Below are 23579 nucleotides of genomic sequence, written 5' to 3' on the forward strand. Positions count from 1 at the left end.
TGGCTGCTATCCAGGGAAGGCCAGCAGGACTCAGATTAGCATGAAGGTTATTTTCAGTCAAATAGTTATAAAACCCACCCCTTCCTCCCTGTTTATAGGGATTGGGTTTCTTTCCCTGTGCTGTTCCAACAGTGAGGAGGTGTACGGGACAAGGGGTGCCCTAGGCTCCCAGAACAGGGGCTCTGCCTGGGTTCCAGCTCCCATAGGGGTGGAACTTGTCAGGACTCTGAGTACATATCTCCTTAGGAAGAGTTGAAACTCATCTGCTGCACTGTGACTATGGCCTGGCTGCTGACTAGGGCTTGCTGCCCCAGAGCTCTTCCTTGGGCTTCCAGATGTCTCTATGGGTTGGTGAGTGCTCGGTCCTGGAGCCAGGGTCCTCTTACTGCCTACATGCCAGAAGCTGCCTCCTTCCCGGAAGCTCAGGATCACCAGGGCTTGTACAAGACATCGGTGGAGCAGGGGGATGCCTTCTGGGGAGCGCTGGCAAGGAGTCGGCTCTCCTGGATCACCCCCTTTCACTCTGTCCAGGACTGTGATCTGCAGCAGGGACGGGCTGCCTGGTTCCTGGGAGGGCAGCTCAACGTGGCAGGTGAGGGGACCTGATGGCTCACAGATGGGCTGAGGGTGAACTGGGGAGGGAGGGTGCTTCTTACCCTACCCAGGAGATAGGGGGGTGGGGGGAAGGCCTGCCTGCATGTTGTCTTATGGGAGGGGGCTCTCTGCGTGCTGTGTACTGGGGGAGTCCTTTTGATCTTTAGCCCATGAGAGCCCAGTGACGGCACCAAGCTGTGCCAGGGGAGGTGTGGGATGGATAGCAGGAAGAATTTTATAGACATTGGACTGTGCTGCCCAGGGAAGTCAGGGGACTACTGGGGATATTTAAGAGATGTGTGGATGTGGCACTTAAGGATGTGATTTAGTGGTGAACTTGGTAATGTCAGGCTGATGGCTGGAACTAATGATCTTAAGGGTCTTTTCCAACGTAAGTGATTCTGTGATTGTAAGTGTCTGTAGATACCATCCTGTGAAGTGCTGTGGCCCCAGAAGCAAAACTTGCTAGAGTGATGGAATTCCCCCAAAAGTCCCATTGGCCCTCTTAGTCATGGGATACTTCTCCTTACTGCAAAAGGGTGCTACCAGAGGAAAAGAAGAGACTGGTGGCACCGTGCTCCTGCTTGCACTGCTGTTGGTTCCAGAGCTCAAAAAAGAGTACAACAAAACTTCCCAAAACTAGGTCTTATGAGGCTTATTTGGGCAGGGGAGCTGGAGATTTTCCTGTTCCCACTCCTGGGCTGGTTGGTTTGCTTCTTTTCCTCCTGCAAAACTACAAGTGTTCAGGAGAAAAAGGTATTTTCAAATGCAGACAGGCTGCTGGGTCATCCCATGGCTTCAGGAGCAGGTAATCTAAGAAAGGAAAACACTGAATGTAACAAGGTTTCTAATGAGTATGCTATAGCTGGAGGTGTAAGAAACTTCCTAAAAGAACTGCAGCCAAAGGCTGAATGCCTCAGTGCCCCTGGGAGGCCAGTGCTGTACATGAATGGCTCTGCTTTGTCTTGCACTCTGCAATCTTCATACACAGATTTTCTCCACATCCTTCATTTGTTATTTAGGAGCATGGCTGCTATAAGGGTAGCCAAATTTCACTGTAGAGGCAGTAGCAAGGGCAGAATGGTGGACAAGTTAATGTTTACCAGGCCTTCTGGGGCCCACAGCTGGCACTATGGATGTGACCTTCAAGGGATTTAAGGCAACTCCTGCACCAAGCTGTGTTAGGTTGTGGTTAAGAATGCTGATAGTGGAGTTCAATGTGCACTGGGAAACTGAGGAGTGCAACATGCTAGGGTGCCAGCTAGTACCTGCAGAGGCTGTGCTACTGGGAACAGGAAGTTCTGGCAGTGATACTGAGTCATCTTTTCCAGTGAACTGCTTGGACCGACATGTCCATGTAGCCCCAGACAAAGTGGCCTTAATATGGGAGAAGGATGAACCAGGAGAGGAGTTGCGGGTCACATACAGGTCAGTGCATACCTCTGAGCACATGTGAGACATTCACACACGGCAAAGGTCTGCTTCACTGATGTGTGTCCTGCAAGAGGACACAGCATCTCTTCCCATAAGTGGATCACCAGCGTGGCGGCTGCTGACCTGCCTGTGCTACTCTGAGGCATCAGCCTGTCTCCTGGTCATCCCTGTGGGGTCACTGCCAAGGTTTCTGGTGACTGAGAGATAAATGCTCTACAAGGAAGGCTTGGCTGGCAGGGTTTGCCAACCTCCTTTCATGGAGAGACCTTCTATGAAATGGGTCACTGACAGCCAAGTTCTTGTTTCAGGCAGTGACATTGTCTTGCTCACAGTTTCCTACAGCTGTTCTCACTGGTAGGCAGAGCTCTGGAGGATTTGACCTTCCCACCTATAACTGAGCAAAGGGCCCGTTTTTATTTGCTGGGTGAAGATATCTGACTCCTCTTGCAAGCCCCTGGCCTTGCAGGGCAGGGTGTGTCACTCCCATTGTTGTAAGGGCTGGTGAGAAATACCTAGGTTGTCATTGGAGAAGTCAGTAGAGGCATGATAGACAGGCTGAGCCTTAGGGATTGCTAGTGGCCATTACTGGATCCAGGGCTGGCTTCTACTGCTATTAGTGGCAGTACCAGGCTCTGCACACAGACCCTTCTGGTTAATTTCTTTGCCATAAATAACAGCCTGTCTCTGGTGATGCTCTCCTACTTCCTTCCCACTGCTATTTTACAGCTGTAAAAGGACTTAGAAGAACTTCCTGCACAAGGCGCTGAAGTGCAGACCTGTGGCCTTAGAGCCTTGGGAGGCTGGGGCACCCCCAGCTCATACGCCTCTGTGCATACGAGGCGGATTTGCAAGAAAGTCCCTAACTATGCATTGCTTCTTTGGGCAGGGAGCTGCTGGAGCTGACATGCCGCCTGAGCAACACCCTGAAACGGCAGGGGGTGAAACGAGGTGACAGGGTGACAATCTACATGCCTCCGTGCCCATTGGCAGTGGCCAGCATGCTGGCATGTGCCCGAATAGGGGCTGTGCATGCTGTGGTGTTTGCTGGGTTCAGTGCAGAGTCCCTGGCAGACAGGATTCGGGATGGTAAGAGCCAATGGGGAATAGGGACACCATCCAGCATTGCCACCTGGGGACACCACTGAGCTTGTTTGTTTGGCAGCTGGGGGCTTAGGGGAATGAGCCTTGCCAAGGTGCAGACTTGATATGGATCTGTGCTGATGGGGGGGTGGGGGGGGAGGGTGTCCTGTTGTATTGCATGGCCACAGAGCAGGCAGCAGTACTCCAGGAAAATGGCAGGGGGCTCACTGAGTTTCATCCCATGGGAAGGGTGCTTGGCAGAGTTAGACTGGTGTGTGCTGTGTGGAGGGGGAACAGGTGGCTTATGTGCTTACTTACGTGGCTCTTCTGCAGCCCAGTCGGAGACGGTGATCACAGTGAACCAGGGGCTGAGAGGTGGCAAGGTTGTGGAGCTGAAGAAAACAGTGGACCAGGCTGTGAAGCACTGCCCAGGAGTGAAACGTGTCCTTGTGTCCATGAGGACGGACAGCCAGCTTCCCATGACAGCCCTGGATGTTCTGCTGGAGGAGGTGAGGGTCTGCCCAGGGCTCCTGCCACTCCCTTGGGTATTGCTCAGATGTTGGGATCAGGGTAGGGTGGAAGAGTGGATCTTGAAGCAAAGACGGATCACTGTCCTATAGCAGTGCAGCTGCATGAGTTCAGGACTTTCCCAGAAGAAGTAATTGGTAGCTTCCTGCAGCAACTGTACTGTTGGGCAGGCAATGTACAGCCTTTGCTCATCAGTTCTGAAAGCAGTTTGTGCTCAAAAGAATTTCTGGGAGGCCCTTGTGCTGGGCAGAAAAGTAGCTGTGTAAAAATAGCTGCCTCTTACTCAGCAAGTCTGCTCTGATGGAGGAAAGCATCTGCCAGTTCTGCAAGGCAAGGGAGTTCAGGCACAGAAGGGGAGAGGAGATGCAGAGGAAAGATGAAGTGGTGGGAATGGGTGGTCTGGGTGGCAGAGAAAGGCTTGGGGGGGCCTGTGAAACAGCTCAGGGAGTCTGTAAGACCCTGAGTGGGGACTGCTGTGCTGACTCTTGCAGGAGATGATGAAGGAGGATGCATACTGTGAGCCAGTTGCCATGGACAGCGAAGACATGTTGTTCCTTCTCTACACATCTGGCAGTACAGGCAAGCCCAAGGGCCTGGTTCATTCCCAGGCTGGCTATCTCCTGTTTGCTGCTCTCACACACAAGGTAATGAATCCTATGCACACAGTGCTCATAAGCCTGCTATTCATAGGCAGTGCAAGGAATAGATGTATCACCTTTTCGCTCGATGAGCTCATCTTTATCCAGAGCATAGCATGATAGCAGCCTGGTACATCCACATACAAGTAGAGAAGAACAGCAACATCTTCTCCTGCACTGGGACTCCTGAATACATACTCCTCCAAGCTGCCATCTTGGTTTTCCTCTTTTTTACTGCCTCAACCTAGATCAAATCACTGGGTGTGTTGCTCAGCCTTACTGCTGTCCTGGGGTGGAAAAGCAGGGAGCAAGCTGCATGTGCCCATGTTAGCACTCAAGAATGTTGGAAACCATGACACAGGATTGGTGTGAACTGCTGCTTAGGTGAAGGGGACAGACTGTTGCTACTGACTGATTTAAAAACAAACAGACAAAAAAAAAACAACACCAGAAAGGCAGGGAAGTTTCCATTACAAGCCCTCTGGAGTGCTTGAGGCCCTGGAGAACCCAGCTTCCAGCTGTCCCGTACAAGGAGCTGTCAGCCTGTGCTCCTGGTGCTGAGCAAACAAAATGAAAGATGATGTGCTGCTGCCAGTCTGATGGCATTCAGTTCTGCCCTCCACTGGGCTTGTCTCATTTCCTACTGCTCCACTTTGCAGCCAACTGTCCTCTGCTTCCTGTGATCCCTCCCCTTGAAGTGTGGAAGGACCATCCTCACACAGAAAGTTCTCCAGTTTTGCTGTTGCAGGATGCTTTATTCAGCCTTGCCTAACATGTTGGGGTGGTGGGAAGGCAGACACTAAAACTAGAGCTTGTGCCCCTTTCTGAGGGGAGGTCCAGGCTCTAGGCTGCACCTCTCACTGTCTCTCCTTCATGTTGCAGTACGTGTTTGACTATCAGGACAGGGATGTCTTTGGCTGTGTGGCAGACATTGGCTGGATCACAGGGCACAGTTACGTTGTCTATGGCCCCCTCTGCAATGGTGGCACCACAGTCCTTTTTGAGAGCACTCCTGTTCATCCCAACCCTGGTGAGTGAGAAGTGTTGTTGGGATGTAGTGCAGCCACCTGCAAGATCCATAGCACGTAAGCGGGCTGGTGGCCTTGGTGCCAGCTCATGTGAGTTAGTTTGGCTGAGGGTCAGAGAACTCTAATTCTCACCTTCTCTCCCTCAGTCTGAAGCTGGGGGACGTGAGCAAGTGATTAGTGGCTTTGTTTGTGTTCCAGGACGCTACTGGGAAACAGTGGAGAGGTTAAAAATTAATCAGTTTTATGGGGCACCTACTGCCATCCGCCTGCTCCTGAGATATGGTGATGAATGGGTGAAGAAATATGACCGCTCCTCTCTCAAAGTTCTTGGCTCAGGTGAGCACTGGTGGCATAGGCTGGACTGGCAGGAGGTGGAGAACCAACATAGTTTGGGGGTGGCTCTGTGAGCTGCTCCTAGGAAGCTGCAATTTTGGCCTTAACCAGGCTCTGTCCTGTTTTCTGATCCCCTTGCAGTGGGTGAACCCATAAACAAGGAGGCATGGGAGTGGTACTTCCGTGTGGTGGGTGAGACACGGTGCCCTGTTGTGGACACATGGTGGCAAACAGGTAAGATGTGTATTGGCCCTGGCTACAGGCATGGCCAGCTTCACTTCTGCCAGGTTTAAAGAGTGACCTGCTGTTTTGTTGGCTAAATAGGAACAATGGTTACTGGCATGGTTGTACAAGCAACCCCTTGAAACAAGGGGTTATGGACACCAAAACATAACCAAGATTTAAACATGATAGAAATTAAACCCAGAGAAACATAGGGGAGATGACCAAAGGGATCTGACCTAAGATGAACTAAATGTGCGGAGAACCTTCCTCAGCTCACTGGCAAACCCTGACCCAGCCTGTAGCTGGCAGGGTACACTGAGATCCAGGGCAAAGGCTGATGTTCAAACAGTACTATCTGGCTTTCCTCTTTCTCTGGCTTTGATATGCATTACACAGGGCTTTTGGTTTGTTTTTGTTTGTTTTTTTTTTTTTTTTTTTTTTTTTAATTCAGAAACAGGAGGCATCTGTATCTCACCCCGTCCTTCTAACCCTGGAGATGAAATCCTTCCAGGCATGGCCATGAGACCTTTTTTTGGCATCAGTCCCTCTGTACTGGATGATAAGGTACATTTATAGCCTTCAGCCCAGCTGCCAGTTCAGCTCATTTTCTTGTGCTTGCCTGTAGCCTGTACTTCTTGGAAAGAGATACGTAAGCACACCATTCTTCTCACCTCTGCTAAATCAGTTCTTTACTGAAAAGGGGTTAATGGTGAAGCTGGTGGCAACCTCTTCCAAGCAGCATGGAAGTGAAGTTGTTTCCTAGTCCTGTGTTCTGACTAGGTGGGCTCTGCTGAGACTTCCTTGCTCAAAACCTGCTGAAGAAGCTGTGAAGGGACAGATAACCTCCCTGGTGGGGCCCTGCAGCCCAGTGCAGTAGGCAGGTGGTTGGAGATGACTGCAGGAAGAGGCTTGGCTTGTCCCTTGGAGCTGGGGCACAGGACTTTCCTCACTGTCTTCCCTGGTATTTCCCCTGTGGGGCTATTATGGCAGTATTGAAAATAAGCAATAGTTGAACAACCTGATTTCTCTCACTGTGGTTACTAAAACGTAACTGTTTTACAGGGAAATGTCCTTTTGGAAAATAATGTCTCTGGAGCCCTTTGCATCTCACAAGCCTGGCCGGGTATGGCTCGAACCATTTATAAAGACCATAAGAGGTTTGTGGAAACCTATCTGGCTCCTTATCCAGGTGAGAAAAATACACAGAGTCCTTGAGGAGGTGCTTGGTGGAGTGTACTTCAGTCTGACTACTAGTTTTCTACATGGGGCAGGACTAGGGAAAGCTGGTTTTGCTGCTTTGCTGCTCCACAGATTTTCAGCAATTCCCCATGATAGAGAGCTCAGCATCACCATGGGAATGGGTCTTTCCCCCCAGCCCCCCTGCCCTGCTATTTGATCCCAGGCTCTTTTAGGACTTTATTTTTCCTTCTGCCTCCTAAATCCTCACTAGCACCTCTTGATGCTTTCCTCCTGCAAATCCTGCCAGCTGCTGATCCTCACCCACAGGCAATGAGAAGGCCTAGGCAAAGGAGATAACCAGCTGCACGAGCACCTGCACAGCATCAAGGTGTTCCTGGCTTGTAGGGACAAGAAAAGTGGATCTTTAGCCAACATACTGCAGAATTAGGGAAAGAGCCTGATGATGGAGCAAGTACTGAGACAGGCAGAAGGCTGACAGTGAAGGTCCCAACCTTCTCCCTGAGCACTTGACAGAAAGGAGTAGAGACCACAAGACCCAGTACCGACAAATAAGTTGTCAAGGAGGGAAAGCTACTGGCTCACAGCTCATTCTAGCTGTAACAAGCAGCTACAGCATGGTTCTGGCCTCTGCAGGGTTCTTCTTCACTGGGGATGGTGTGTATCGCACTAGTGAAGGCTATTACCAGCTGACGGGACGCCTGGATGACATCATTAACATCAGCGGGCACCGGCTGGGCACTGCAGAGGTGGAAGACATTGTGGTAAGAAGAAGTAAAGCTGTCCCAGGGGTGGTGGAGCTGCAGTGGTGGTGCTGAGGAAGGTCTCTGAAACACCAAACCAGAACCGTGGTGCTGCTGGAGCCATTGGGAGCAGTTTTGGACCACTGCTACCTGTGGGAACAACCCTTTCTTCCACTTCCCTGTTCTCTTCCTGACTCAGACTCTTCCTAATGTAAGGCCGCAGGCCTGGCAATGCTGATACCACCTTAGCAAGTGTTAGTTAGGCCTTTTCTTCCCCTTAAGGATGCTCCTGAGTACGTACGCAATAGTTGCATGAAGCCCAGCACTAAGCTTTCCTCTCTGCCAGATCCATTTAATTGGTCTCGTTTGGCTTTGAGCTCTGCTGCTCCCATGCTCCATCTCCCTCTCTCTGTAGCAAAGACTGGTAAGTCTCATGCTCTGAGGGGATGAATCCCAAAGTAGCAGCCAAGCACATTTCTTGAAGCAACTATAAGTCAACTATAGCAGCTATATAAAAGTTGTGGGAACTGGTGGAGCAGCCTTGGAGGCACACAAGCGGGACCTTGAAGGTGCAAGCCTAAAGCAGCTGGAGTAGGGGGAGATAAGTTTGCAGAGACCTACTGAAGCAAGGAGAAGATGGGGCAAAGGTCATCAGAGGCCCTTCCTTGTTTCCATGTCACTGCTGACTGCAGTGGAGGGATCAAGGGAATTCCTGGGCAGCAGCTGTGAATTCCACCCCTGTTCTGTTTCAGAACCACCATGTGGCAGTGGCAGAGTCTGCTGTGATCGGCTACTCACATGACATCAAGGGAGAAGGTGAGATGCATGCTTTCCTGAAATGCCACACCAACCCCCACAGCACAGCATATTACTGGGTATCCCCAGCAGTTATAAGAACCTACATGCAAGGCCAGTTTGGCTTTGTGTAAGGAAATAGTATGACAGCATTTACAGAGCTCAGGCTACAAAGCACCTCAGGGCAGGCAGCACAGAGGTACCTTACCCATACAGCCTTGTGGGACCACACTGCACGTGGTGGTCTGTAACAGTGGTCCTTCTGCCAGGAGCCTACGTGTTCATTGTGCTGAAGAAGGACAGCAAGTACACGGAGGAAACTCTTGCTGCTGAGCTACAGGAGCTGATCTCCAAGAAGATCGCTAAGTATGCAGTTCCAGAGTACATCCAGGTAACTCCTTCAGGCTGATCAGGACCCACCTCTGCAGCTTGGCTACCCCCTTTCTCTTGGCTATCAACTCTACTCCTCCCTGCTCAGGTCACACGCCGGCTGCCCAAGACGCGCTCTGGGAAGATTATGCGGCGGGTGCTAAGGAAGATTGTTGAGAACAAAGCCAGTGAGCTTGGGGACCTAACCACCCTAGATGACCATGAAGCTGTGCAGCAGATCATAGAGGGACACAAGCGCCTTGTGGAGCAGCAGAAGAACTGCTAGTATGGCTCCTCCAGCAGCCACCTCCAGCCCCTTCACTACAGAATTAGGGTCAGGTCCAGAAATGTCACTGAGCAACCGCTGCCCAGTAAGTGCTCAGACTGTACTTCCAGAGCAGTCTGAGAGACCCTCGAGAGTTCTGCCTCCATACACACAAAGGAGACAGGAGAGAACAGGCACAACAGTAAGGAGGGAGCGCTGTTTGCTCCCGAAGAAGAGAACCAACATCCTTCCTTCAGGCTCCTTGTGCCTTGCAGTAGCTTGCAGTAGCTTTAGAGAAAGCAACTGACCAGCTATAGGTAGGTGTATTATTCCTATCCCTGCTTTGCTCTTAATCACTTCTTTAGTCCAAGAGCACTGTCAATACGTAACTCCTCCAGAGCAAAGAGTAAAAGGAAAAAGAGGCAGAAATCTGGTTAACACATACTGGTTCTTCTCCAGAAACATCCTTGGATAGCTGACTCTGGATTTTAATACAAAAATGTTTATTTGTTATTGTGTATCTTAAGCAGATGAGAGCAATGTTCTTTTCTGTGCCAGTCTCTTTCTCCTATTACAATGCATCTCCTATTACAATGCACCTCCTGCTTGGGGAGCCAGAGGCTCAGAAGCCGATTCTGTGGCACCAGAGGCAGAGGCCCCAGCAAGGCACAGACAGAAGAACATCAGGTTCTATCCTAGCATCACACTACTGCATCCTTGATGCCATGAGGCAGTGTTGTTATTTTGGTGTGGTTTTGGTTTGTTTTTTCTTTTTTTTTTTTTTTTTTTGGCAACCTAGCAGTCCAATCCCTTCTCTTCTCAGTGGCAGAGAGGAACAAGGAGGCTGGAAGAAGGATAGGACGGACATGCCTGCTCCTGGTATAAGTTTAGACTTAGCCCTATGTCCATCAGCAAATTCCATAATTGGGCTTGCACTAACCAACTGAATCTCTTGCTGAGAGTTCTGCAGCTCTTCCACGTGTGTAGTTTCTGAAGCTGGCCAGATCAGGAATGTTTTATGTCATTCTTCCCAGGATGGAGGCCGCTTCATCTTCTCACATCGAGTGAGTTCCCATTTTCCCCCTCCATGAAGTTTCAAAATCCAGTTGTGGAACTGCAAATCCAATGCCATAACAAATGTGAGTTGCCTCTGTGAGGGCATGTCCTCCTGTAATGCAGCTCTCTAGCCTTTTGCTTCCCTCTGCTCACCAGAGATGCCCTGATTTCCTCATCTTGCCCCAAGGCATGGAGTGCTGCTCACTATCTCACCTTCTTCAGGCTGGCCCTGTGTCCCACGCTGATCAGAGTCATGCCCAGCTGAAGGCACACACGGTACAGGTCATGTTCCACCTCTTCTGTCAAGGCACTGGTGGCTTCATCTAGTACTGAGAGACAAGTTGTAAGTTCCACACATCTCTCCCCTCCCAGCTTGTCATTGTCTTCTGCTGAAAGCATTTCCCATACTAAGTGTAGCTCACCAAGAGTATTTGCAGAAGGCATGTGAGGAGAAGCTTAATGACCTCAATGATGCAGCTGGTGCCAGCTATATGGGAAGGCTCCCCTAAGCCCTCAAGTCCACCCAAACAACACTGGTTGCCTCATTCATCTTCCTTAAAAGCTGCACATTGCTGTACTGCCCTCACCATTGTGACAGCCAAGGTGTTGCCTTCCCAAGACTGCACACCACTGTGCCTGGCCAAGGACCCATATACAGCAGCCATGATGGACTGGGGCAGCTCCCTGTCAGTTAAGGGTAAGTACTACAGACCAGAACAAATGAATTCTATTTATCTCACATAATCTACAGCTTTTAGTTTCCAATCCATGAGTCCCTGCACTGAGCAGTGCTGTAGACTTCAGAAGAAGAGCAGGACTTAAACATGGCTTTTGCTGCTAACATGGCTCTGCTCGCCCACATGTACTTTGGCCCCTGACACCTCTTCCAACAGCCCTCAGCAGCTACTAGCCATTTAAACATGTAAAGGAATTAGGAACCACCTGCAACTATGAGCTTCTTTGTTCCATGCTATGCAGATAAAGAAACATTTTCACCTCTGAATCCTGTGTGCTATACTACCTAATGTCACCATTATGGCCAAGCCTCTGCACCAGCTTTTGTTTATGGCAAAGGTCCTACCTCTCTTCTATAGTCACTCACTCACCCGCATATCTTGGCTGAAGGTAGAAGAGCCGTGCAAACGAGAGCCTCTGCATCTCACCTGGGGACAGCACATCATACCTACAGCAGGGCCGAAATAAAAAAAGTCTCCCTTAACAAAAACATCTTTTTTGTGAAACAAGTTTATGACTGACGTTGGAGACCCCAGCAAACAACTGCCCCTGTGCTCCCCCCTCCATGTTGGCACTGGCTCTGCACCCCTACGCACAGTCACTTTCCTGCAGAGCAACATGGTTGCTGATGTGGAAATTGATGCTTGGGGCGTAATTCCTTCAGCCCCACGTACTGCTTACCACCCACAAGACACAAGTGCACACAGAAGATGCTCCTAAGACCAGCAACAACAAGCAACTGCTTAGAAGCTCCCCAACCAGAGGGAACATATAAATTCACACAAACAGTGAGCGGTCTTACCAGTTCCAGTCCACCTGCTTGTCCAGTCCACCAGCCCTTGCCAGCAAATCAGTCTGCAGAGAGCACAGCAGACTTGTGAACACAGCCCCAACCCTGCCAGCCCAGAGGGGACACAGCCCTAAGGTTTACCATCTTCTTCCTTCTACCCTTTCTTCTCCAACTTGAACTGCTCTGCCTGTTCCCAGGACAGTCCCATCTCAGCTACAGACCATTCCCCGTCTGTGTCCAGCATGTGCTGCCACAATACCTCATTCCTTCTTCCCTCTCAGTAGCACTGGTCAAGAAGGCAGCAATGCCACCAGGGACTCACCAGCCCTGCCAGCTCCAGGAATTGCACAATTCTCTCATCATCCGCAGATCCTAGGGGAGAAAGCGTGTAAGTACAGGAAACATGTTGGAGACCATTGCTACAAGGAGGAATTGGTCAGACAAAAGGGAAGGTTTAGAGAAGTTCCTGAGGTCGAGCATAGCTGACTCAACCACTTAACTGTATCAGGTCCTGAGCTTTGGCACACAGAGGGCTCCCAAAGACTGATCCACCTTAAGCCATGTCTGTGAGCAGCACACCAGAATATGGCTGGGCTCCACAGACAGACCTGAGGCTTGGCACAGATAGACAGACAAGGGTCTAGGCTTCACTCTGACAGAAACTTAAACTTGGACATCTGTAAGATGTGGCAGCTTAAAATTGGAGGTGTGATTTGGCTTGGGAAGCGGGCAGGGAAGATAAAGGATCCACATGGTCTGACCTCGACAGCGTGTAAGGTCATGAGACCTCAGCTGAAAAAGAGGAACAGTGAAAGCCAGAGGTGTGTGGAAAATAAGGATAAAGTGTATGGAAAAATGGATAAAGGTAAAACTGGCTTCCAAAGAGCAGGCTATACCAGACAGATCAGATGTATTCTAGCAGCATGTTTAGAAATCAGCAGGGTGCCTGAACATGTATCATATATGTCACAGTACAATATGCAGAGTACTGCCAACCTGTCCTCACTGTATAAAGAGATTGTATTCTCCTCAAAAGAGGAAGAATGCAAACCCAATCCAAAGCTATAGGAAAGTTAATATTCCAGGGAAAAGCAGAGTGCAACGAAACTGAAACAGAGCATTCCTGGTGCGGTACTGTAGAGGAGAAGCTACACTGGGTACAGAATACGGAGCTGAAACCACAAGGATTAGTAACTGCTTTAATGAGTTTCCTGTTAATGTACCTGAAACTGGATAGATCTCCTTCAGAGGATAAATCACCTGTTTTAAGGAATAAAAAGAGGTTGTGTTAGAGGGAGCTGGACACAGTCCATCAGGGACAAAACGATGGTGGCACAAGCTCAGAGGCAGCAAGGCTGGGGCCAGCTGTCCCATGGAACAGACCCGGGGCTCACCTGCTCACGCAAGCTGCCATCAGTGAAGAACGGCCTCTGCGGCAGGAACACCACTCCTCGGGGGCCAAAGCAGGTCAGCATCTGGACATTCCCTGCACAGAGACACACTCACGTCAAACTCGCAGCACCTGCTTGCAACTACCTGCCACTGCTGTGGAATAACAAATGTCAAGAAAAGGTGGATTTCCAAAACAGAGCAAAGCAATGAGAGCCAGAGCACAGTCTGTGATTCAGAGAAGGAGCAGCTCAAATGCATCAGTGACACATTCACCAATGCAAATGGCATTGGCCTCACGACTTCTCGCTGCCGACTTTTAAACTCATCTAGGACAGACTTAATTGATGAAGAGAAGGCTATGGCAACTTGCAGTCCTTACCCTGTGTGCTCTCCCAGAGTCCACCGAGGACCCTCAGGAGAGATGTCTTCCCTGTGCCAGTATTCCCCATGATCATCATGCTGTCTCCTTGTGAGATCCTGAGGCTCAGGTCCTTGATGAGTAGCTTGCCAGAGGATGGCACTGAGAGCGTCACTTGCTCCAGAAGGAAAGCTGTGTCCCTTGGCTCCGAGTCCTCCCCAGAGTCACTGCTGGACCACCACAAAGACAAAGAGATCTGGGGGTAAGTGACAGTGCTGAGGCTGGTAAAGACCAGGAACCTTCCCGTGCACCTTAGACATCCTGCACCTCTATAATATTAGCCTTGCCACACACATCCCAGGTTACAGTGAACACTGTGCTGCTAGTTCCAATCAACTGCAGGCAACAGGCTGCAACTCCAAGGGTCACCTCCACCCAGTGACAGCCCCACATGCTGGCATGTAAGCTGCAAGCCAACATGCTGCTGAGGGTAGACTCACCTGTCTGAGTCCCAGTCTTTGGCTTCCGAGTACCTTTCATTTTCTCTTCTGCCAAGGCTCAGCAAGGTCTCCTGCAGTTCACCAATCCTAGACAAACAAGAAGTTCCACAAATGCCAGGGGCAATTCCAAAACTCCTCACTGCCAACCTTGTCCATAGTCACTCACAAGCATTTCCTACGTATTTAGCAAAGACCTGGGCAGAGTCATATCTCACACTCACCTCTCTTGCAGAGACCTGCCAACACAGAAGCTCACCTGTGTGTGTAGCCAGCAACGTCGGTCACAGTGCTGGAGAGATCTATAAGCTGGCTGAAGCAGCTGATGAGGTAGATGGAAACAAAGGCATTCTGAGGGAAAAAAAAATAAAAATAAAAAAAATAAAATAAAATCAAACAACAAAGCAAGGATCAGCACTGACATGGGAAGCTTGCCCCTCTCCTATGGTTGCAAGAAAATGGCTAAAAAGATCAGCTGGGTCAGTAATCCCAGAAGGATGAAGGGGAGTGAAGGAGAAAATGGCTACATTCAGACAGAACAGGGCTTCCCTGCTCCGTACAGCAGTTCCAGCTAGAGGCTACACCTCCTGCCATTCAGGAATGGTGTCTGCAAAGTGTCTGTAAACTCACCCTGAGTTACACAGATCCATGCCACCAGCCATGCCCTAGCACGCTATATGGTTCAGAGCTGGCTGTTTCAGCCTGCAGTGCTCATTTAGCTATTTTTATTTCTGTATTCTCCATCACAAGCCAGTTTTGAGCACCTAGAAACAACTCAGGCTGGGAAGGCTCCTCTCCAGCAGCCTAGTGGATGAACACAAGAAAGCTCAGACTCAAAACTGGCCATGGACAGCAGCCACGGACATAACCCAGATCTGCAGCACTCTGTGGGCCTAGCACCAAAAACCCAAACGTTCTGATCTCCCTTTTTACATACAGAAGTATGAGTTAGGTAGCACTTTCACCCCCAGTTTAGTCACACACAAGCTCCTATTCTATGTCACCATGAGCAGGATCAGTCTATCCTCAAGGTCACTTGCTGCAAGTTAGTCAGCCCCCGTGCCACCAACCCAATGCAAAACTTCCATCCTCAGTGCCTGCTCACCCTCCACAACAGGGTTTAGCCACATGAAATCAAACAAAAGCCTTAGTGTTGGCTCACCTCTGGCATCGGGGATCCCCGTACAGTTAGTAAGCACAACCCACACAGCACAATTCAACCCCTGCCCAGTGTGGAATATGATCTGTAGCTCACCTTGCTGACCAAGGAACTGAGTTCTGTTGGACTCAGGTCACCATAGACCCCAGAAAAGATAGGAATGGCAATGATCACGTAACTCAGGATGCTGCCCAGGTAGTCAAAGGTGTTGATGCCAACTGGGCAGAAGCACATGGAGAGGAGACAGTGAGTTGGAGTGGGAACCTCTCTCCCACCAGTCCCCAGTGCAACCCAGAAGCCCACTCAAAAGGAAGACCCAGATCCTGTCTCAGCCTTTCAAAATGCACCTGGGCATAAAAACCCATCTTACAGGACAGCACAAGCACTGGATGAAAAGAGCACCTTGGGACAGGCCCCAGAGTGGAGAAACATCACTCAGACACAGCTTGGAAACCACCAGGGTGCAAAAACCACTTTTTCTGCTTGTTTTTGCTCTTTAGAGGACTGGCTGGCTCTAGAGAAACAGGAAAAAGGGCAAAAAGGAAGTTCTGGGCTGAGATGCTTGGCTATGAGGTCTACTTTGCAGCATACAAGTAGAAAGACTTAAGCTGCCAAAAGTACCACAGAAACAACTGTGCTCAGGGTTCTCCCCCTCTCATTCTGCTCAGAAGCTCATCATGCAGGAGAAATGAAGAAGAGCTGTCTTGACACTACTTAGTCCCCCAAACCTAGACCCAGAGACAATGAGAGGAGGAAGATCTTTAGGAGGCAATTATAAAGGGACAAGCTTTATAGGAAAGAAATCCTACAGCTTCCAAGCACATACACAGAGTCTTCTCCTTCCCCATAACCTAAGAGCTACCATATGCTCCAGCTCACCACCCAAGGTCCCCCACTCACTGTAGAGCCACAGCTCCTTGCCTATCAGCTCCCTCTGGGTCTGCAGCAGGCTCTGCAGCCTGCGGTCAGTGCGCATGTGCTCCACTCGCCCGGCCCTGTAAAATAAGATTGCACCATCACTTCTGGGAGCGCCCCAACAGGTCGGAGCTGAGGCCTGAGGGTGGCCTGTCACTGCAGTCTCCAAGGTTTTTGTTGAGATGGAACCGAACACTCATAAGCTCCTTCCTGAAGATGTCTTCACCAACTCTGACTGAAACAAGCAGCCCTGCAGGTCTCTTCCAGAGACCATAGATATTTCTGTCCCATACTGAAGGAGGTGAGACAGTGCTTTACACCGTCAGTGAGATGTATGAGCCTTGAGCAAAGCACTTCCAAGGTTACACACACTTTCGGAGCAAAGCCTGGTTGGAAGAGCAGGACAGTACTGCTACATATCTGGAGACAGAAAGCAGAGGGCAGAGGCAAATCCAGGAGCTGACAGCAAGCCAACACTATAGGTGACCCCAGCCTCCAAGCCCTCCCTTTCCCAGGAGCTTCCTAAAAGCATCCCCCACAACCTGAGCTAGTGGCAAAGTTCCTATTCCCTTGCTGCCTGCACTGCCAGCAGCCCTGCACTCCCAGAGCAGGCAGCAAGGAGGCACAGCCTGGCTCTAACTCACTGCCTTAGCAAAGTATGGAGGCTCCTTCTAATTTGCAAGGCTTGGGCTGCCCTCAGGTGGCAAAATGCAGATAGAGCTCTGTGTTTCACTCCAGATGAATTGAACGTTCAGCAAAGACACAGGGAGTTAAAATCTGGGGACCATAACTTGTGTCTCAAGTGCACAACCAGTGTTTGGTAGCTATTATTTCTTCACAGATATGGAGAGGTTGTTGTATTTGTTTCAGTTTCTTTTCCCATTCACTTTCAAAGTTTGCCAGAAGTCAAGAAACAAAAAACAACAATAAAAAATGGTGACAGTGATCAGTTTTTGTTTTTCCTTCATCAAAACAATCAGTGGTTCAGCAGGTACAAGAGGACAAGATTTAATAGCTTCTAAAGACTAGGGAAGCCTGGCAATTAAACAAGCCACTCACCACACACCCTCCTTTTGCAGGATTCTGAGAATGCATCCTCCTAAAAATTTCCTTTGTTTTTAGTTAAGATTCATACCATGAAAATGTCTGGTTTAGTGTAATTCAATTAAACTCCAGTTTCCCAATAAACGGATTTTTTTCCATCTATGAAGTAAGACACAATTTTCTAGTTTGATAATTCATTTTCCATTTAGAAATAGAACGAAGAACAAAGTTGTGAGGAACGGTACTGCAGCTTAAGTAAGGGATGTAACTAGAGGTTGTTCTTGATTAAGAAGAACTAGCATCAACTATTAAGAACAAACTATCCACAAAAAATAATTCAGATTGCCAATGCAAAACAAGATTGATGTTATTTAAATCAAGGTTTCACGCTAATTTTTACAAAATCAGTGATTTTGAATCAAAGCACCTTGGTGATCACTGTAACAGTTGAAATGCTCAGTCACAACAGCATGAACAAGCAAATGAATATCAGTCAGGAAAGTCCATAGATAGGGTAGTCTCTGCTTTCTTAAATTCCTGGAAGAAGTGTGATTGCACAACAGGCAGGACAAAGGCAGACACATGACAAGAGTTGAGCAATGACCTCTTTCCACTGACCTGGCACCCCAACACGTGTTCCAGAAAAACTGTGGCCCTTTTGCTGGGTTTTAGCCATGTCTGTGAAACACCCTAAAGGCTCCAAGCAGCATCTCAATACACTGCAGGGCATCCCAACGTGCAAAGGTGCTGCTAGGATGCCAACCACATGCACAGCTCTGGAAACTGTGATTCTAGTTTACAGCCAGATGTAAATGGCATCAAGCAAATTCAGAGAACAGCAGTACTGTACTGGGAGGGTCAGGGCACAGGCTGATTTACAAAAGCAAGAAGAGGTAACAAAGCAAGGCAAAAATCTCGCACACCCACAAAAGACATGCAGGTTAGCAGGAACAGGATGGGACCAGAAGCAATCTGCAAAAAGTCCCCCAAGAGAACCTCCTGACAAGATGCAATGAAACCTCAAAAAATCTTTCAGATTGTAAGGATCACAGCAAAACATCAAGAATAGTCTCCAAGACCGCACCAAATCTGTGTCGGGCCCACTGTTAGACAGTAGGCAGACAGAACTAGTCGCCTGCAGCTGCTGTGAAGCATTTCTGCAAACTGCACAGAATGCAAAGGAAAACACTGTATTGGGGAGCAAATGATCCACAATCCTGCACCTGCAGCAGGATGGAGGGGACAGAAAGCACAGACTGCAGCAGTTCTGGGGTACAAGCGCACACTGAAGATGCCCCAAGTTGGCAGGATTTCTTCTACTTACCTATAGAAAGCAGCTGGCTCTGCATTGACACGAATCTGCATGTGCTTGAACCTGAACAATCCATAAAACATCATCAGGATCATGCATAAGTGTCCAGTGAACTATGTAGCCATCAGTCTTGCTAGATGTGCTCATCTTGCACCTGTCAGAGCAATGACCTGAGGCATCTCCCACCACAGATATTCGACAGGCTCAAGAAGGCACTGAAAAACAAGCCTTGGCACAAGGTGACTTCATTCTGGGACAGCTGAGCAGCACATTTGTTTGGTATTCTGCTCACTGTGCCTGTCTTAGCCCTGAGGCAACCCTTCCCCCTTGGGCAATTTTCTTCAGCACATCCACAGCATTAACAGAGGAGACAGGTGGTAGCAACCAGGAGACTGTACCAAGGACACTACCTGACATGATACAGAGCACCAAAAATGGTGGCTGAAGCTTAGAACACTGATTTTATGGCAGCCCTGAGCAGGTAGGTCTCTATCAGCTGGGGAGAAGCTGACAACAAGTCACGGACAAGAGAAATAGCTGCAAGCATAGCACTGAACAGGCATTACAATGCAGCTCTCATAGGAGCTGCCAAAAAGCAGTGAAAATGCTACTCTTCTGTGACTCACCTGAAATCCCCCTCCAGCTTTTCCTGCTGCACAAGTTTAGACACAATTGGGCTCATCAACATCTTGTTAATGATTGTCCCAATGACGAAATACCCGAAGATGCTCACAGGGCCTAGCCAGCCTGTGCTACAGAGGAGGAGAAAGAGAGGTCAGATAACACACCAAGCAAAAGGAAATTCCAGCACCCCTGGGCTTAAGCAGTCAGAGCCCTCACCTCTCACCTCTCTTTGCCTTCACAGTGGTTTAGGGGCCACTACTGCACACTCCAGCATCCCCAAGGCAGAAGTCCTTTTGGAGTGCAGAGACCCTTCACACACACTTGAGAGCACCCCCAGATTTGCAGCAGCAGTTATAACACAGAATCAGAATCACCAAGGTTGGAAAAGACCTCCAAGATCATCCAGTCAAACCATCCAATCATTGGTACCAAGATCCAAATAAGAGCATAAGAAAGAGGTGGGGAAGCAGGGCTGGATGGGTCCTTACCTGTGAAAGCACTGGTATGTGTAGTATGCCAGTGTGAAGGGAGAGATGACGAGTTTGCTGGCCATGGAGCTGAGTTGCCTGCAGAACCTCTCCACATCCTGGCTGATCCGCTGGTCCCTGCTCAACACAGAGAGGTACTGTTAAAGCCCTCAAGATAAAACAAGTCAGTGCAGGGCACAGTAACTCCCTAACAGGGAATATGCCAGGCTGTTTCACTACCTGAACTTAGGATAGAGGGAATGAAAACAACTCTGCATGGGAGGGACCTGCAGCCTGACTCCAATTGCCCCACAAGGAGACTACCTCCATGACTCAGTATGGCCCGAGGGCTTTCCTGACACCCAGGAAGAGCAGTTCTTGTTATCTCCACCTCCATCCTTCTATTAACCCCTTGTTCCACCTTCTGTAACACTGTCCACTCTGTGCTTATGGTCTCTGCATGCCCATTCACTATTTCCTGGTCCTTCACCTGTACTACCAAAAACATCAACTCTTCCTCAAACCTTCTGTCCTGGTGCCCCATATCAAATACCAGAGCTACTGGGACTGGTTAGAGCACAGCACAGGCCTTCAAAAGCTATTAGGGATTTGTTAAGTCCACCACAGAAACCACCCCTGAGTCAGTAGCTGGTCCCTTTGCTACAAAGAAGAAAGTGCTTTCACCCACCCCCACCCCACAAGGGCAGGCAGTAGCACACCAAGCCTCCTCCCCCTGTGTTGGCAACAGACCCCCAGGTCCCATCTGCCTCACTGCTGAGCAAAAGATGAGCTTGGGGTAACTTGAAAGGATTTTAGCACATTTACTCCCTCAGTGCCTGATGCGTCCAAAGAACATGGGTAAGGGCTTCAGTCTCCGACCCCCTAAGCACAAGCAGAAAGGTGATGACTGTGAATGCTGTAGCCCAGAACAAAGAGCAGGGCTGGAATCCTGCTACAGCCATTAGTGCAGATACAGACACAATGACATTCATCTCTAATAGCTTTTGTTGATCTGCAACAGCAATCAATTCAGTTTTGGGCCAGCTTCCATTCTGACATTAAAGTCATATTTTTTCCCTTTTTAAGACTGTAATTGTTACCATTATGTTACAATTTAACTCATGCAATAGACTCATGGCAGGAAATTACTTTTTACAAACTATTAAGCAACATGCATTGAAGACACAAACATCAACCTAAATGCCCTGCTAGGTACCACAAATGTTTGTATGCCACTCAAAGCTCAGATTTCATTCCTTCCGGATGGGAAAGAAGAATGACAGAATGCATCTAACAGTTAGTTTGGTCTGTGCTGTACACTGGAAAGTATCACTTCATTGTCTAGTTCATTCCCTAACTACCTGGTGCATGGAAAAAATTCTCATCACAACAGCAACATAAAGAGTATTTTTGTAGTGGCATCAAAAAAGATGCTAAACAGTAAAACTGGATGTTTGAGTACAAAACGATGTTAAAGAAAAATGCTCTCCAGCAGTCCCACACTTTTAATCTGCTGAGGTCAGGAGAGCTGCCTCTATCGCTCTGGAGCAGATAGACTCGGTTATCTCATGCATTTCACTGCACAATGTGAACACACTCCTTAGTTAAAAATAAACTTGTGCAGTACAGTCATGTGATGAGGGGCCTCTGCCCTCTCCTTCCCTCATTCAAAAGAAATGATGGGTATGCAGGACTTTTTAACCATAGCCAATGTGCTACCCTGCCTGGGAAACATCGTGCATCTTGGTGACAAGGAAAAAACAACACCTCTCTTTCACATGATGTCTAATGCAGGCTCTTTAACTCTTCAAACTGTGTAACTGTGACAGCAGTGCCCTGTGTATGAGGACAGGCTGAACAGCCACAGTCAGCATGCTGTTCCACGGAAGGGAGACGTCTGACTTGCCTGCACAGCCTGATTAAAAGAGCAGCTCTGCAGTAACCAGGGTGGTGCAAAAAGCAAAATTTCTACTTGCTGCAGCTATGCCAGAGGTTGCTACAAAGGGACTAAAAGAGGATCTAAGTGCAGACTGGATAAACCATGAGGAACCGAATACTTTTCCTTCTCCCATATTTCAATTCAGTCCTGACATTTCCTTCCTAGGAACAGGGAAGAGGAAATACAGAATCAAAACAAAGCCTCCCTGGGATGTGACTCAAAAGCACTAATAACTGTACTCAGCTGGAGACTCTGGTGGTTAAAGTCCAAACTGAATGACAGAGACTGTCCCGAGCGCACTGGCTGCATGAGGCAGTGTTCTCTGCCTCCAGCCAGGCACTGTGCTACTTCTCATCAAGTGCCAAGTGCTGATTTTGCAGTGTGGTTTATAGCAGCACTAGAATCCTGTTCTGATGGTCCTCCATTTTTCTTGCAACAGAAACCTCCTGCACGCAAAACCGTTAAGATGAGCAGTGATAGGGCAGTGATAGGGGACTCTATCACCTCCAACCTGAGGCAGATGAGGGTGTCTGTGTCTAGGCCAAAAAAGTTCCTACAGCTTAAACCTCTACCCACAGATACAGAGAGGTCAGAAAAAGGTGAAGAACAGTTCAGGAGAAGCCAAGCAAGAAGCTGAAAGAAGCTGCAGGCAGCCTACGGGTTATCGATGTCCTCGTGCAGAATGTGCAGGCTGTAGTAAACTTGGCCCTGGAAGTAGCAGTTGTGCAGGTATTCAGTGAGAGATTTCCTCCAGCTCACATACAGCAGGTTGCAGATAAACTGGTCGAAGCTTTTTAGCTGGAACAAGGGCAAGGAGACAGATGGGATGAGCCAGCAGAACGAACATTTCCCAAAACAAAACAGGAATTAGCAGTCTGTAGCAGTGACTGTGTAGCTACCCAACAAGCTAGGGCAGGCTTAGATCCTTCATCAAGGTTACCCGATATTTATCACTGCAGGAGCAATGGGAGCGAGTGAGCTCCTGCCCTGTCTTACCGTGGAATTCACTACAATCATGGTCAGAGCGATGGCGGTCAGCGCTTGGAATCCAGAGAAGTCCTTGTTCCCCAGCACCTCGTAGTACTGGCTGGGGATCACACCGACCTGATAGATAACCAGCTGCTCTGCAGGACAGAGGAACGCGCGGAAGAGAAGGGCTCATCGCAATGGGAAGGCAGAAGGAGAGCCAGGAGCACGAAACCCCCAGCTCCCCACTCCAGGCTTACCCAGCACGGCCACGCCGAGCAGCGTCAGGAACATCAGTGCGTTAGGGGAGGGCCATTTGGGAAACAGCACGGCCTGGATCCTCAGGAAGCGCCGCACGAACAGCAGGTCGAGCCGGGGCCGGGGCCTGGCAGGGGGCAGAGAAGCGGCAGGGACGGCCGTGAGCTCGGCACCCCTTCGGCACCCCCTCGGCACCCGCCCCGCTCCGCCTCACCGGCCGCCGGCCCCGGCGCCCCGAATTCGGGCGCCGTCTCCCTCCATGCTCTCTCGGCCCGTCTCCGGGCGCCGCGTCACGCGTGTGCACGAATATTTACGACCTGGTGAATATTCACGAGCTCGACACGCAGCCCAGCAGTCCGCTGCCGGCCGCGCCCGCACCACAGAGCGGCGCAGCGCCGTCCCGCCCCACCGGCATGGCGGCCGGGAGCGCCTCCTGGCGAGGCGGAATGGTCGGGCTCCGGTCGGGCTCCCCTCCCCGAGCCGCTCGCAGCCCCTGCTCCCTCGTCTCTGCGCCAGGTGCTTCCAGCACAATGCAGAAGTTTACGGCGCCTCAATCAATCCGTAGCCAAGGGTGCAGCCCTTAAACAACTCCCGCTCTTATCTTCCCCTGGGTTCCCCCACCGCAGGAGCTCTCGGTGCTATCGGCCCTGCCTCAAAGCTGGTCTCACAGTGACTGAATTTTATTCCATGCAGGCTGCTTTGCAGTCAGTCATTGCTCCGAGGTGATGGCTGCTCACAGCAATCCTCTCACGGCACATTATGGAGGCTGGGTCCTCTGCCACTTCATGGCGGGGCTCTCTGCTCCCCATTCCCGCCTGCCCACAACGTGCCTTCCCAG

The 23579-nt window shown here is 49.7% G+C and overlaps 2 protein-coding genes and 1 long non-coding RNA gene across 10 annotated transcripts; 2 read left to right on the top strand and 1 right to left on the bottom strand.

Moving 5' to 3' along the window:
- Positions 1 to 105: 105 nt before the first annotated feature.
- On the top strand, positions 106 to 9774 carry LOC125694607 (acetyl-coenzyme A synthetase 2-like, mitochondrial). Of its 2 annotated transcripts, none has more exons than XM_048948136.1 (14): positions 106 to 592; positions 1926 to 2022; positions 2915 to 3114; positions 3442 to 3617; positions 4128 to 4280; positions 5157 to 5304; positions 5501 to 5638; positions 5777 to 5869; positions 6312 to 6424; positions 6923 to 7049; positions 7694 to 7821; positions 8553 to 8616; positions 8865 to 8986; positions 9074 to 9774. In XM_048948136.1, the coding sequence occupies exons 1-14, from the start codon at positions 280 to 282 to the stop codon at positions 9248 to 9250; spliced, it is 2049 nt and encodes a 682-aa protein (XP_048804093.1). In that variant the 5' UTR covers positions 106 to 279; the 3' UTR covers positions 9251 to 9774. The 2 variants fall into 2 exon arrangements, with proteins under 2 accessions (XP_048804093.1, XP_048804094.1); XM_048948137.1 differs by having other exon boundaries at positions 8865 to 8961; positions 9074 to 9252.
- Positions 9775 to 9889: 115 nt separating this feature from the next.
- ABCD4 (ATP binding cassette subfamily D member 4) lies at positions 9890 to 23156 on the bottom strand. 7 transcript variants are annotated; one of them, XM_048948139.1, is made up of 19 exons: positions 22956 to 23156; positions 22744 to 22868; positions 22514 to 22641; positions 22176 to 22315; positions 19600 to 19716; positions 19114 to 19239; positions 18500 to 18550; positions 16117 to 16211; positions 15313 to 15434; positions 14317 to 14408; positions 14061 to 14147; positions 13582 to 13787; positions 13205 to 13296; positions 13034 to 13070; positions 12133 to 12182; positions 11823 to 11875; positions 11392 to 11468; positions 10499 to 10614; positions 9890 to 10343 (listed from the first exon to the last, which is right to left on the bottom strand). In XM_048948139.1, the coding sequence occupies exons 1-19, from the start codon at positions 23000 to 23002 to the stop codon at positions 10251 to 10253; spliced, it is 1854 nt and encodes a 617-aa protein (XP_048804096.1). In that variant the 5' UTR covers positions 23003 to 23156; the 3' UTR covers positions 9890 to 10250. The 7 variants fall into 7 exon arrangements, 6 of the variants coding, with proteins under 6 accessions (XP_048804096.1, XP_048804095.1, XP_048804098.1 ...); XM_048948138.1 differs by having other exon boundaries at positions 13582 to 13790; positions 22956 to 23155; XR_007377622.1 differs by having other exon boundaries at positions 10231 to 10343; positions 10439 to 10614; positions 13582 to 13790.
- On the top strand, positions 10259 to 11385 carry LOC125694611 (uncharacterized). Its single transcript, XR_007377624.1, has 3 exons — positions 10259 to 10368; positions 10473 to 10628; positions 10723 to 11385. It is a non-coding gene; the product is annotated as an uncharacterized LOC125694611 (long non-coding RNA).
- Positions 23157 to 23579: the final 423 nt, after the last annotated feature.

Source organism: Lagopus muta, chromosome 6, assembly GCF_023343835.1.
Source record: "Lagopus muta isolate bLagMut1 chromosome 6, bLagMut1 primary, whole genome shotgun sequence".
NCBI lineage: Eukaryota > Metazoa > Chordata > Aves > Galliformes > Phasianidae > Lagopus > Lagopus muta.